Source organism: Oncorhynchus gorbuscha, unplaced genomic scaffold (genome assembly GCF_021184085.1).
Source record: "Oncorhynchus gorbuscha isolate QuinsamMale2020 ecotype Even-year unplaced genomic scaffold, OgorEven_v1.0 Un_scaffold_6664, whole genome shotgun sequence".
In the NCBI taxonomy this organism is placed as follows: domain Eukaryota; kingdom Metazoa; phylum Chordata; class Actinopteri; order Salmoniformes; family Salmonidae; genus Oncorhynchus; species Oncorhynchus gorbuscha.
In genome coordinates this window covers 1,001-13,246 of record NW_025750206.1, presented here as the reverse complement: position 1 = coordinate 13,246, position 12,246 = coordinate 1,001, and the positions used below count along the sequence as shown (strand labels likewise).

General features: G+C 43.2%; 1 protein-coding gene across 1 annotated transcript; it reads left to right on the top strand.

Annotated features, from left to right (window-relative positions):
- Nucleotides 1-952: 952 nt before the first annotated feature.
- On the top strand, nt 953-11,771 carry LOC124029522 (protein unc-13 homolog A-like; the record flags this gene model as incomplete). Its single annotated transcript, XM_046341205.1, has 8 exons — nt 953-1,106; nt 1,644-1,712; nt 3,657-3,746; nt 7,844-7,978; nt 9,412-9,539; nt 11,250-11,335; nt 11,429-11,555; nt 11,675-11,771. Coding segments are annotated over 8 exons (886 nt in total), but the record flags the coding sequence as incomplete, so codon positions are not given.
- Between the last annotated feature and the right edge of the window lie 475 nt (nt 11,772-12,246).

Genomic DNA, 12,246 nt, shown 5'->3' with positions numbered 1-12,246 from the left:
GGCCCCCAATGGTGGAACAAACTCCCTCACGACGCCAGGACAGCGGAGTCAATCACCACCTTCCGGAGACACCTGAAACCCCACCTCTTTAAGGAATACCTAGGATAGGTTAAGTAATCCCTCTCACCCCACCCCCCCTAAGTTTTAGATGCACTATTGTTAAGTGACTGTCCCACTGGATGTCATAAGGTGAATGCACCAATTTGTAAGTCGCTCTGGATAAGAGCGTCTGCTAAATGACTCAAATGTAAATGTAAATGTAAGTGACATCAATATGTGATCATAACTTTGACCTGGATTCACCTGGGTAGTCTATGTCATGGAAAGAGCTTAATATTTTGTATATTCAGTGTATACTTAAGTGATCATGGCCGAGAAGCCGGTGTTTGGAGGATATATTGGCACAGGGGTTGTTAGGCCCGAGACGATTGCCTGGCTGGGCTGATGAGACAATGGATTGTCCAGTCAGATGGAACAGAGTAAATAGGCATTTTAACGTCATATATTTAGTCGGTGGTAACTTGGAATGCGCTTTTAACCAATCAGCATTCAGGATTAGATCCACCCATTGTATATGTAGGCAGGTATTCTGGTGGTTTGAGCATTGGGCCAGTAACTGAAAGGTTGCTGGATTGAATCCCTGAGCTGACAAGGTAGAAATCTGTGACTCTGAACAAGACAGTTAACCCACTGTTCCCTGGGCGCTGAAAACATGGATGTGGATTAAGGCAGCTCCCTGCACCTCTCTGATTCAGAGGAGTTGGGTTAAATGCAGAAGACACATATCAGTTTAAGGCATTCAGTTGTACAACTGACTAGGTATCCCACTTTCTCTTTACAAACTACACTGGACAGACAAATTACAATGAAAACTCAACATTAGTTCATACCTATTAGTCCTAGTTAATATGAATATACTGTAATTATAGTTTTTTTGTGTCTGTGTCCACAGCCACTTTGCCTGCCTGTCGTCTAAGTACATGTGCCCGGGCGTGCCCGCGGTGATGAGTACCCTGCTGGCCAACATCAATGCTTACTACGCCCACACCACCCAGTCCACCAATAACGTCTCGGCATCAGACCGCTTCGCCGCATCCAACTTTGGAGTGAGTTAATTGGCTTATTCCCCTCGTGTTTTAAGTTGAGCTTTTAATTGAAGGTATTATTTGACTTTTCTATCTACAGTATATGGACCAATTAGAAAGACCATCCTGGAGATGACATGTTGAACTGTGTAGATAATTGAAGTTCGGAACTGGAACATTGTCCTGAGGGCCCTCTGCCCTAATACAGTCTCTGACCCTATTTTCAAACAGTGGCCAAATGTACATCCCCAACTGCCCAATCAGACTCCCCGTGCTAGATCCTGTCCTCCGTTGACATACCATTTCTTAACAAATACAAATAAAGCATTTAGCTAGACTGGAAATAACACCTGTTAAACACGTGTATGTTTCAATTTTTAACCCTGTTTTATCTTGTCCCGTGTGGGTGTGTCCCGTGTGTGTGTGTGTCGTGTGTGTGTGTCCCGTGTGTATGTGACCCGTGTGTATGTGTCCCGTGTGTGTGTCCCGTGTGTGTGTGTCCTGTGTGCGTGTCCCGTGTGCGTGTCCCGTGTGCGTGTCCCGTGTGCGTGTGGGTAGAAGGACAGGTTTGTGAAACTCCTAGATCAGCTCCACAACTCCCTGAGGATTGACCTATCTATGTACCGGGTAATGTCAACTTTGACCTTTCTAAACAACTATTTTCTTTACCGTTTACGATTTCTCATTTTATATATATATATATATATATGTTAAGGATATTGAGAGTCTTTTAAAAGTGTTTGTGTCAAACACTGTGTTATAATCTGTTTTATAAATGACGTCATTGTGTTATAATCTGTTTTATAAATGGTAGTCATTGTGTTATAATCTGTTTTATAAATGGAAGTCATTGTGTTATAATCTGTTTTATAAATGGAAGTCATTGTGTTATAATCTGTTTTATAAATGGAAGTCATTGTGTTATAATCTGTTTTATAAATGGAAGTCATTGTGTTATAATCTGTTTTATAAATGGAAGTCATTGTGTTCTAATCTGTTTTATAAATGGAAGTCATTGTGTTCTAATCTGTTTTATAAATGGAAGTCATTGTGTTATAATCTGTTTTATAAATGGAAGTCATTGTGTTATAATCTGTTTTATAAATGGAAGTCATTGTGTTATAATCTGTTTTATAAATGGAAGTCATTGTGTTATAATCTGTTTTATAAATGGAAGTCATTGTGTTATAATCTGTTTTATAAATGGAAGTCATTGTGTTCTAATCTGTTTTATAAATGGAAGTCATTGTGTTATAATCTGTTTTATAAATGGAAGTCATTGTGTTATAATCTGTTTTATAAATGGAAGTCATTGTGTTATAATCTGTTTTATAAATGGAAGTCATTGTGTTATAATCTGTTTTATAAATGGAAGTCATTGTGTTCTAATCTGTTTTATAAATGGAAGTCATTGTGTTATAATCTGTTTTATAAATGGAAGTCATTGTTGTAACATCTTTGTTTGTAAATATCATGTGTTTTGGGTAATTGTGTTATTCTTCTAATTCCCTCTGCATGACACGGTATATAGGCCATTGTATAAGTAGCATTTTCTTGCAGTTTACATGATTATATTTAACCAGAAGTTGAAAGGCATGAAAGAGGAGATAAATAGACTAATACAAAAGTATACTCACGATATAAAAATGACATTCTAAGTTACATAGACCTTCAACAAGCCATGTTTATTTGACCAGTCTTGTGATATCTGAACCTATCTTTCAAAAACATATCTCTGTTCCAAACAGTGTTTCTTTGTTTTTGTCTTTGTAATGGTGTTTCTGTGTCTGTAATGGTGTTTCTGTATCTGTAATGGTGTTTCTGTCTTTGTAATGGTGTTTCTGTGTCTGTAATGTTGTTTCTGTGTCTGTAATGGTGTTTCTGTTTCTTTGTAATGGTGTTTCTGTGTCTGTAATGGTGTTTTTGTGTCTGTAATGGTGTTTCTGTGTCTTTGTAATGGTGTTTCTGTGTCTTTGTAATGGTGTTTCTGTGTCTTTGTAATGGTGTTTCTGTTTCTTTGTAATGGTGTTTCTGTGTCTTTGTAATGGTGTTTCTGTGTCTGTAATGGTGTTTCTGTGTCTGTAATGGTGTTTCTGTTTCTTTGTAATGGTGTTTCTGTCTTTGTAATGGTGTTTCTGTCTTTGTAATGGTGTTTCTGTGTCTGTAATGTTGTTTCTGTGTCTTTGTAATGGTGTTTCTGTGTCTTTGTAATGGTGTTTCTGTGTCTTTGTAATGGTGTTTCTGTGTCTTTGTAATGGTGTTTCTGTCTTTGTAATGGTGTTTCTGTGACTTTGTAATGGTGTTTCTGTGTCTGTAATGGTGTTTCTGTGTCTGTAATGGTGTTTCTGTGTCTGTAATGGTGTTTCTGTTTCTTTGTAATGGTGTTTCTGTCTTTGTAATGGTGTTTCTGTGTCTTTGTAATGGTGTTTCTGTGTCTTTGTAATGGTGTTTCTGTTTCTTTGTAATGGTGTTTCTGTGTCTTTGTAATGGTGTTTATGTGTCTTTGTAATGGTGTTTCTGTGTCTTTGTAATGGTGTTTCTGTCTTTGTAATGTTGTTTCTGTGTTTGTAGAATAACTTCCCAGCCAGTAGCCCTGAGAGGCTGCAGGACCTCAAATCCACTGTAGACCTACTGACCAGCATCACCTTCTTCAGGATGAAGGTGAACAAAACAATACCTCATTCATCTCCTTCTTCATCTCTTTTTCATCAAGTCCAAGCTTCTTTCCAGGAAATATGTGGATTCATAGATGGACTTATTGCTAATCTAGCTCTTGAGTAGCCTCGTACGACCATCTTGATCTCGCGAGCTCACGTTCTGTTTCGCTCCACGGATTCAGTGGAACAAAACGAGAGCACAACGGTGGATCAGGATAGGTCTTGAGGGCTAGGTAACATTTATCAGCCGTTAAGGTGTATCAGCCATATACTGTTAGTGTCAGGTTAATGGATAATTCATTGCAATGTTGTTGACAGTCATTGGACATCTACAAACTATCTACTTGGGACTATCCAAATAAAGCGTTACCTGACATCACTCTTTGAGGAAATAGCATGCATTTTTTAAATGGTCTGTTTGAGCTATACGTTTGAGGTGGGGGGGGGGGGGGGGGGTTCTACAATATATGCTTTGGCAAAAGTAGAAGTACAGACTCAAATCAAATCAAAGTGTATTGCAGTGAAATACTTACTTACGAGCCCCTAACTAACAGTGCCGTTTAAAAAAATATAGATAAAAATAAGAGATAGAAGTAACAAGTAATTAAAGAGCAACAGTTAAAAATAACAATATATACAAGGTGGTGCCGGTACAGAGTCAATGTACATGGGCACCGGTTAGTTGAGGTAGTATGTAGACTTGAAGTTGGAAGTTTACATACACCTTAGCCAAAAACATTCCAACTCCGTTTTTCACAATTCCTGACATTTAATCCCCAGTAAAAATTCCCTATCTCAGGTCAGTTAGGATCACCACTTTACTTTATGAATGTAAAATGTCAGAATAATAGTAGAAAAAAATATTTATTTCAGCTTTTATTTCTTTCATCACATTCCCAGTGGTTCAGAAGTTTACATACACTCAATTAGTATTTGGTAGCATTGCCTTTAAATTGTTTAACTTGGGTCAAACATTTTGGGTAGTCTTCCACAAGCTTCCCACATTAATAAGTTGGGGGAATTTTGTCCCATTCCACCTGACAGAGTTGGTGTGACTGAGTCAGCTTTGTAGGCCTCCTTGCTCGCACACACTTTCAGTTCTGCCCACAAATTTTCTGTAGGGTTGAGGTCAGGGCTTTGTGATGGCCACTCCCAATACCTTGACTTTGTTGTCCTTAAGCCATTTTGCCACAACTTTGGAAGTATGCTTGGGGTCATTGTCCATTTGGAAGACCCATTTGCGACCAAGCTTAACTTCCTGACTGATGTCTTGAGATGTTGCTTCAATATATCCACATAATTTTCCTTCCTTCCTCATGAAGCCATCTATTTTGTGAAGTGCACCAGTCCCTCCTGCAGCAAAGCACCACCATAACATGATGCTGCCACACCCGTGCTTCACGGTTGGGATGTTGTTCTTCGGCTTGCAAGCCTCCTCCTTTTTCCTCAAAACATAACAATGGTCATTATGGCCAAACAGTTCTATTTTTGTTTCATCAGAACAGAGGACATTTCTCAAAAAAAGTACGATCTTTGTCCCCATGTGCAGTTGCAAACCGTAGTCTGGCTTTTTTATTGAGGTTTTAGAGCAGTGGCTTCTTCCTTGCTGAGCGGCCTTTTAGGTTATGTCGATATAGGACTCGTTTTACTGTGGATATTGATAATTTTGTACCGGTTTCCTCCAGCATCTTCACAAGGTCCTTTGCTGTTGATCTGGGATTGATTTGCACTTTTGGCACCAAAGTACGTCCATCTCTAGGAGACAGAACGCGTCTCCTTCCTGAGTGGTATGATGCCTGCGTGGTCCCATTGGGGTTTATACTTGCGTACTATTGTTTGTACAGATGAACGTGGTACCTTCAGATGTTTGGAAATTGCTCCCAAGGATGAACCAGGCTTGTGGATGTCTACAATTTTTTTGCTAATTTCTTTTGATTTTCCCATGATGTAAAGCAAAGAGGCACTGAGTAGGCCTTGAAATACATCCACAGGTACACCTCCAATTGACTCAAATGATGTCAATTAGCCTATCAGAAGTTTCTGAAGTCATGACATCATTTTCTGGAATTTTCCAAGCTGTTTAAAGGCACAGTCAACTTAGTGTATGTAAACTTCTGACCCACTGGAATTGTGATACAGTGAATTATAAATGAAATAATCTGTCTGTAAACAATTGTTTGAAAAAATACTTGTGTCATGCACAAAGTAGATGTCCTAACTGACTTGCCAAAACTATAGTTTGTTAACAAGAAATTTGTGGAGTGGTTGAAAAACGAGTTTTAATGACTCCCACATAAGTGTAAACTTCCGACTTCAACTGTATGTGTAGGTTTAGTTTATTAAAGTGACTATGCATAGATGACAACAGAGAGTGGCAGTGGTGTGGAGAGGGGAGGGGAGGGGAGGGGAGGGCAATGCAAATAGTCTGAGGGAGGGAGGGCCATTTGACTAGATGTTTAGGAGTCTTATGGCTTGGGGGTAGAAGCTGTTTAGAAGCCTCTTGGACCTAGACTTGGCGCTCCGGTACCGCTTGCCGTGTGGTAGCAGAGAGAACAGTCTATGACTAGGGTGGCTGGAGTCTTTGACAATTTTAGGGCCTTCCTCTGACACCGCCTGGTAAAGAGGTCCTGGATGGCAGGAAGCTTGGCCCCAGTGATGTATTGGGCCTCTGTAGTGCCTTACGGTCGGAGGTCGAGCAGTTGCCACACCAGGCAGTGATGCAACCAGTTAGGATACTCTCGATGGTGCAGCTGTAGAACCTTTTGAGGATCTGAGGACCCATGCCAAATCTTTTCAGTCTCCTGAGGGGGAATAGGTTTTGTCGTGCCCGCTTCACGACTGTCTTGGTGTGCTTGGACCATATTAGTTTGTTGGTGATGTGGACACAAAGGAACTTGTAGCTCTCAACCTGCTCCACTACAGCCCCCATCGATGAGAATGGGGCGTGCTCAGTCCTCTTTTTCCTGTAGTCCACAATCATCTCCTTTGTCTTGATCACGATGAGGGAGAGGTTGTTATCATGGCATCACATGGCCAGGTCTCTTACTTCCTCCCTATAGGTTGTCTCGTTGTTGTCGGTGATCAGGACATTATCTGTTGTGTCATCGGCAAATTTAATGATGGTGTGGAGTCGTGCCTGGCCGTGCAGTCGTGAGTGAACAGGGAGTACAGGAGGGGGCTGAGCACACACCCCCTGAAGGGCCCCTGTGTTGAGGATCAGCGTGGCAGATGTGTTGTTACCTACCTCACCACCTGGCGGAGGCCCGTCAGGAAGTCCATGATCCAGTTGCAGAGGGAGGTGTTTAGTCCCAGTGTCCTTAGCTTAGTGATGAGCTTTGAGGGCACTATGGTGTTGAACGCTGAGCTGTAGTCAATGAAAAGCATTCTCACATAGGTGTTCCTTTTGTCCAGGTGTGAAAGGGTAGTGGGAGCGGTATGCAAATTGAGGGGTCTAGGGTTTCTGGGATGATGGTGGGATGATGGTGTTGATGTGAGCCATGACCAGCCTTTCAAAGAACTTGATGTGGGGATGTTGACAGACTGTGTGCTTTTAAAAGTGAGATTTTCACTGGTCAGTTACTTTAAGGTCAACGGCATCAACAACATTTTGCAGTAGCCATCAGTCTCTGGACTTCAACCCCATTGAAAACCTGTGGTTTGAATTGGAGAGGGCAGACCATAAGTGCAGATGAAGGATATCAAGGATCTAGAAATATTCTGTATGGAGGACTGGTCTAAGATCCCTCCCACTGTGTTTTCCAGTCTCATCAAATATATTTTGTAAAAGCTTTGTGCCGTTATCCTCACAAGGTATTGAAAAAAGGGGTGCCAATAATTGTTTTGCTTCTCAGGGTAGCCTAGTGGTTAGAGCATTGGACTAGTAACCAGAAGGTTGCAAGTTCAAATCTGTCATTCTGCCCCTGAACAGGCAGTTAACCCACAGTTCCTAGGCGGTCATTGAAAATAAGAATTTGTTCTTAACTGACTTGCCTAGTTAAATAAAGGTAAAATAAAAACATTTATCAAGAGTGACAATGTTTTGGAACTGACTGGTCATTCTAATGCTAAACTAACTGACCTCTGACCCTCCTGTTTGATCAGGTCCAGGAGCTGCAGAGCCCCCCCAGGGCCAGTCAGGTGGTGAAGGACTGTGTTAAAGCCTGTCTCAACTCCACCTATGAATACATCTTCAACAACTGTCATGAACTCTACAGCAGAGAGTACCAGACAGACCCTGTGAGTATGTGTTTTGTGTGTGTTTATGTGCGTGTGTGTGTTCACGTTGTTGTGGCAGAAATGGGGGTGAGTTGTTGTAACTTCTGAAGTGTTATGGTCTGTTCTGTGTTGGACTGTGATGCTATGCCTGTTATAGACTCCTGGTATGTCTGCACCCTAACACAAGGCCAATGTGTTCAGCTGTTACTTGTATAGAGAACTGTTGTGTAAACAATATGATTGTATTATTACCTCTATCTCCCTCGCTATATAAGAGACATGGAACCATTTACTCTGGGAGCTCCTTCCCTGACTGAGATCAGAGAAGGATCTCCCTCGCTATATAAGAGACATGGAACCATGTACTCTGGGAGCTCCTTCCCTGACTGAGATCAGAGAGGGATCTCCTCGCTATATAAGAGACATGGAACCATGTACTCTGGGAGCTCCTTCCCTGACTGAGATCAGAGAGGGATCTCCTCGCTATATAAGAGACATGGAACCATTTACTCTGGGAGCTCCTTCCCTGACTGAGATCAGAGAGGATCTCCCTCGCTATATAAAGAGACATGGAACATGTACTCTGGGAGCTCCTTCCCCTGACTGAGATCCATTAAGAGACATGGAACCATTTACTCTGGGAGCTCCTTCCCCTGACTGAGATCAGAGAGGGATCTCCCTCGCTATATAAGAGACATGGAACCATTTACTCTGGGAGCTCCTTCCCTGACTGAGATCAGAGAGGGATCTCCCTCGCTATATAAGAGACATGGAACCATTTACTCTGGGAGCTCCTTCCCTGACTGAGATCAGAGAGGGATCTCCCTCGCTATATAAGAGACATGGAACCATGTACTCTGGGAGCTCCTTCCCTGACTGAGATCAGAGAGGGATCTCCCTCGCTATATAAGAGACATGGAACCATTTACTCTGGGAGCTCCTTCCCTGACTGAGATCAGAGAGGGATCTCCCTCGCTATATAAGAGACATGGAACCATGTACTCTGGGAGCTCCTTCCCTGACTGAGATCAGAGAGATCTCCCTCGCTATATAAGAGACATGGAACCATTTACTCTGGGAGCTCCTTCCCTGACTGAGATCAGAGAGGGATCTCCCTCGCTATATAAGAGACATGGAACCATGTACTCTGGGAGCTCCTTCCCTGATTGAGATCAGAGAGGGATCTCCCTCGCTATATAAGAGACATGGAACCATTTACTCTGGGAGCTCCTTCCCTGACTGAGATCAGAGAGGGATCTATCTGCTGCGTGAATCTATTAAAGATTCACTATTATCAATATAAATTAGTCTCTACCTAATCTTTGGATCAAATTTTCCACATCAACATGATCGCATACATTTGTGTGTGTGTGTGTTTTGTGTGTTTGTGTATGTGTGTTCACGTGAGTGCTTGCCTGTGTGTATGTCTGTCTGAACTTCCTCTCTCTCTCCAGGCTAAGGCTGACGTTCCAGAAGAGCAGGGTCCCAGTATCAAGAACTTGGACTTCTGGTCAAAACTCATCACCCTCATCGTCTCCATCATAGAGGAAGACAAAAACTCCTATACACCCTGTCTCAACCAGTGAGTCTCTCTGTTTCTGTTTCTGTCTGTCTCTACCTCCCTCTCTCTCTCTCTCTCTCTCTCTCTCTCTACTCTCTCTCTCTCTCTCTCTCTCTCTCTCTCTCTCTCTCTCTCTCTCTCTCTCTCTCTCTCTCTCTCTCTCTCTCTCTCTCTCTCTCTCTCTCTACCTCCCCTCTCTCTCTCTCTCTCTCTCCTCTCTCTCTCTCTCTCTCTCTCTCCTCTCTCTCTCTCTCTCTCTCTACCTCCCTCTCTCTCTCTCTCTCTCTCTCTACCTCCTACCTCCTCTCTCTCTCTCTCTCTCTACCTCCCTCTCTCTCTCTCTCTCTCTCTCTCTCTCTCTCTCTCTCTCTCTCTCCTCTCTCTCTCTCTCTCCTACCTCTCTCTCTCTCCTCTCTCTCTCTCTCCTCTCCCTCTCTCTCTCTCTCTCTCTACTCTCTCCTCTCTCTCTCTCTCTCTCTCTCTCTCTCTCTCTCTCTCTCTCTCTCTCTCTCTCTCTACCTCCCTCTCTCTACTCTCTCTCCTCCTCTCTCTCCCTCTCTCTCTCTCTCTCTCTCTCTCTCTCTCTCTCTCTCTCTCTCTCTCTCTCTCTCTCTACCTCTCTCTCTCTCTCTCTCTCTCTCTCTCTCTCCTCCCCTCCTCTCTCTACCTCCCTCTCTCTCTCTACCTCCCTCTCTCTCTCTCTACCTCCCTCTCTCTCTCTCTACCTCCCTCTCTCTCTCTACCTCCCTCTCTCTACCTCCCTCTGTCGCTCTCTCTCTACCTCCCCCTCTCTCTCTCTACCTACCCCTCTCTCTCTACCCCCCTCTCTCTCTCTCTCTCTCTCTCTCTCTCTCTCTCCTCCCTCTCTCTCTCTCTCTCTCTCTCTCTCTCTCTCTCTCTCTCTCAATTCAATTCAATTCAGGGGCTTTATTGGCATGGGAAACGTGTTAACATTTCCAAAGCAAGTGAGGTAGATACTATACAAAAGTGAGATAAACAATAAAAATGTATATTAAACATTACACATACAGAAGTTTCAAAACAATACATGTATATATACAGTGTTGTAATGATGTACAAATGGTTAAGGGTACACAAGGGATAATAAATAAGCATAAATATGGGTTGTATTTACAATGTTTTTTGTTCTTCACTGGTTACCCTTTTCTTGTGGCAACAGGTCACAAATCTTGCTGCTGTGATGCACACTGTGGTATTTCACCCAATTGATATGGAGTTGATCAAAATTGTGTTTGTTTTCGAATTCTTTGTGGATCTGTGTAATCTGAGGGAAATATGTGTCTCTAACAGGAGGTTAGGAAGTGCAGCTCAGTTTCCACCTCATTTTGTGGGCAGTGTGCCACGTCTTGCCCTCACGGCGGCCTCTCAATAGCAAGGCTATGCTCACTAAGTCTGTACATAGTCAAAGCATTCCTTAAGTTTGGGTCAGTCACAGTGGTCAGGTATTCTGCCGCTGTGTACTCTCTGTTTAGGGCCAAATAGCATTTTAGTTTGCTCTGTTTTTTTGTTCATTCTTTCCAATGTGTCAAGTAATTGTCTTTTTGTTTTCTCATGATTTGATTGGGTCTAATTGTGCTGCTGTCTCTCTCTCTCTCTCTCTCTCTCTCTCTCTCTCTCTCTCTCTCTCTCTCTCTCTCTCTCTCTCTCTCTCTGTCTCTGTCTCTGTCTCTGTCTCTCCCTCTCTGAACACTTTTCTCCTGTCCCGTGCAGGTTTCCTCAGGAACTGAATGTGGGCGTGATCAGTGCAGAGGTCATGTGGAACATGTTTGCTCAAGATATGAGATATGCCATGGAGGGTAAGTGTGTGTGTGCGTGCGTCTGTGTGTAAGTTTGTGTGCCTGTGTGTACTATGAATGAATATCTCCCCTACTATTCTCTATCATTCTCAGAGCATGAGAAGAACCGGCTGTGTAAGAGTGCTGATTACATGAACCTGCACTTCAAGGTGAAGTGGCTCTACAACGAATACTGCAAAGAGCTGCCCACCTTCCAGAAACGTGTACCTGAGTATCCAGCGTGAGTGTCCTTTATCTCATCTTATTCAGCTTTTTATGGAAAGTCCATTGATTTTTGTAGTTTTTGTGTTATCACATAATGAGGAGGTTTTTGTGGACCCCTTCTCTGCCGCCTCATAGGTGGTTCGAGCCGTTTGTCATCCAGTGGTTGGACGAGAACGAGGAAGTGTCCAGAGACTTCCTGCACGGTGCCCTAGTGAGGGACACAAAGGACGGGGTAAATTCACATCTATTTCCTCTCTGCAGGCCCCTATCTATCTATCTATCTATCTATCTATCTATCTATCCTCCCTCCCTCCCTCTATCTATCCCTCCCTCCCTCTCTCCCTCTCCCTCCCTCCCTCTATCTATTCCTCCCTCCCTCTATCTATTCCTCCCTCCATCTATCTATCCCTCCCTCTATCTATCTATTCCTCCCTCCCTCCCTCTCTATCTATCCCTCCCTCTATCCCTCCCTCCCTCTATCTATCCCTCCCTCCCTCTATCTATCCCTCCCTCCCTCCCTCTATCTATCCCTCCCTCTATCCCTCCCTCCCTCTATCTATCTATCCCTCCCTCCCTCCCTCTATCTATCCCTCCCTCTATCTATCCCTCCCTCCCTCTATCTATCCCTCCCTCCCTCTATCTATCTATCAATCCCTCCATCTATCTATCCCTCCCTCCCTGCCCTCCCTCCCTCCCTCCTCCTCTAT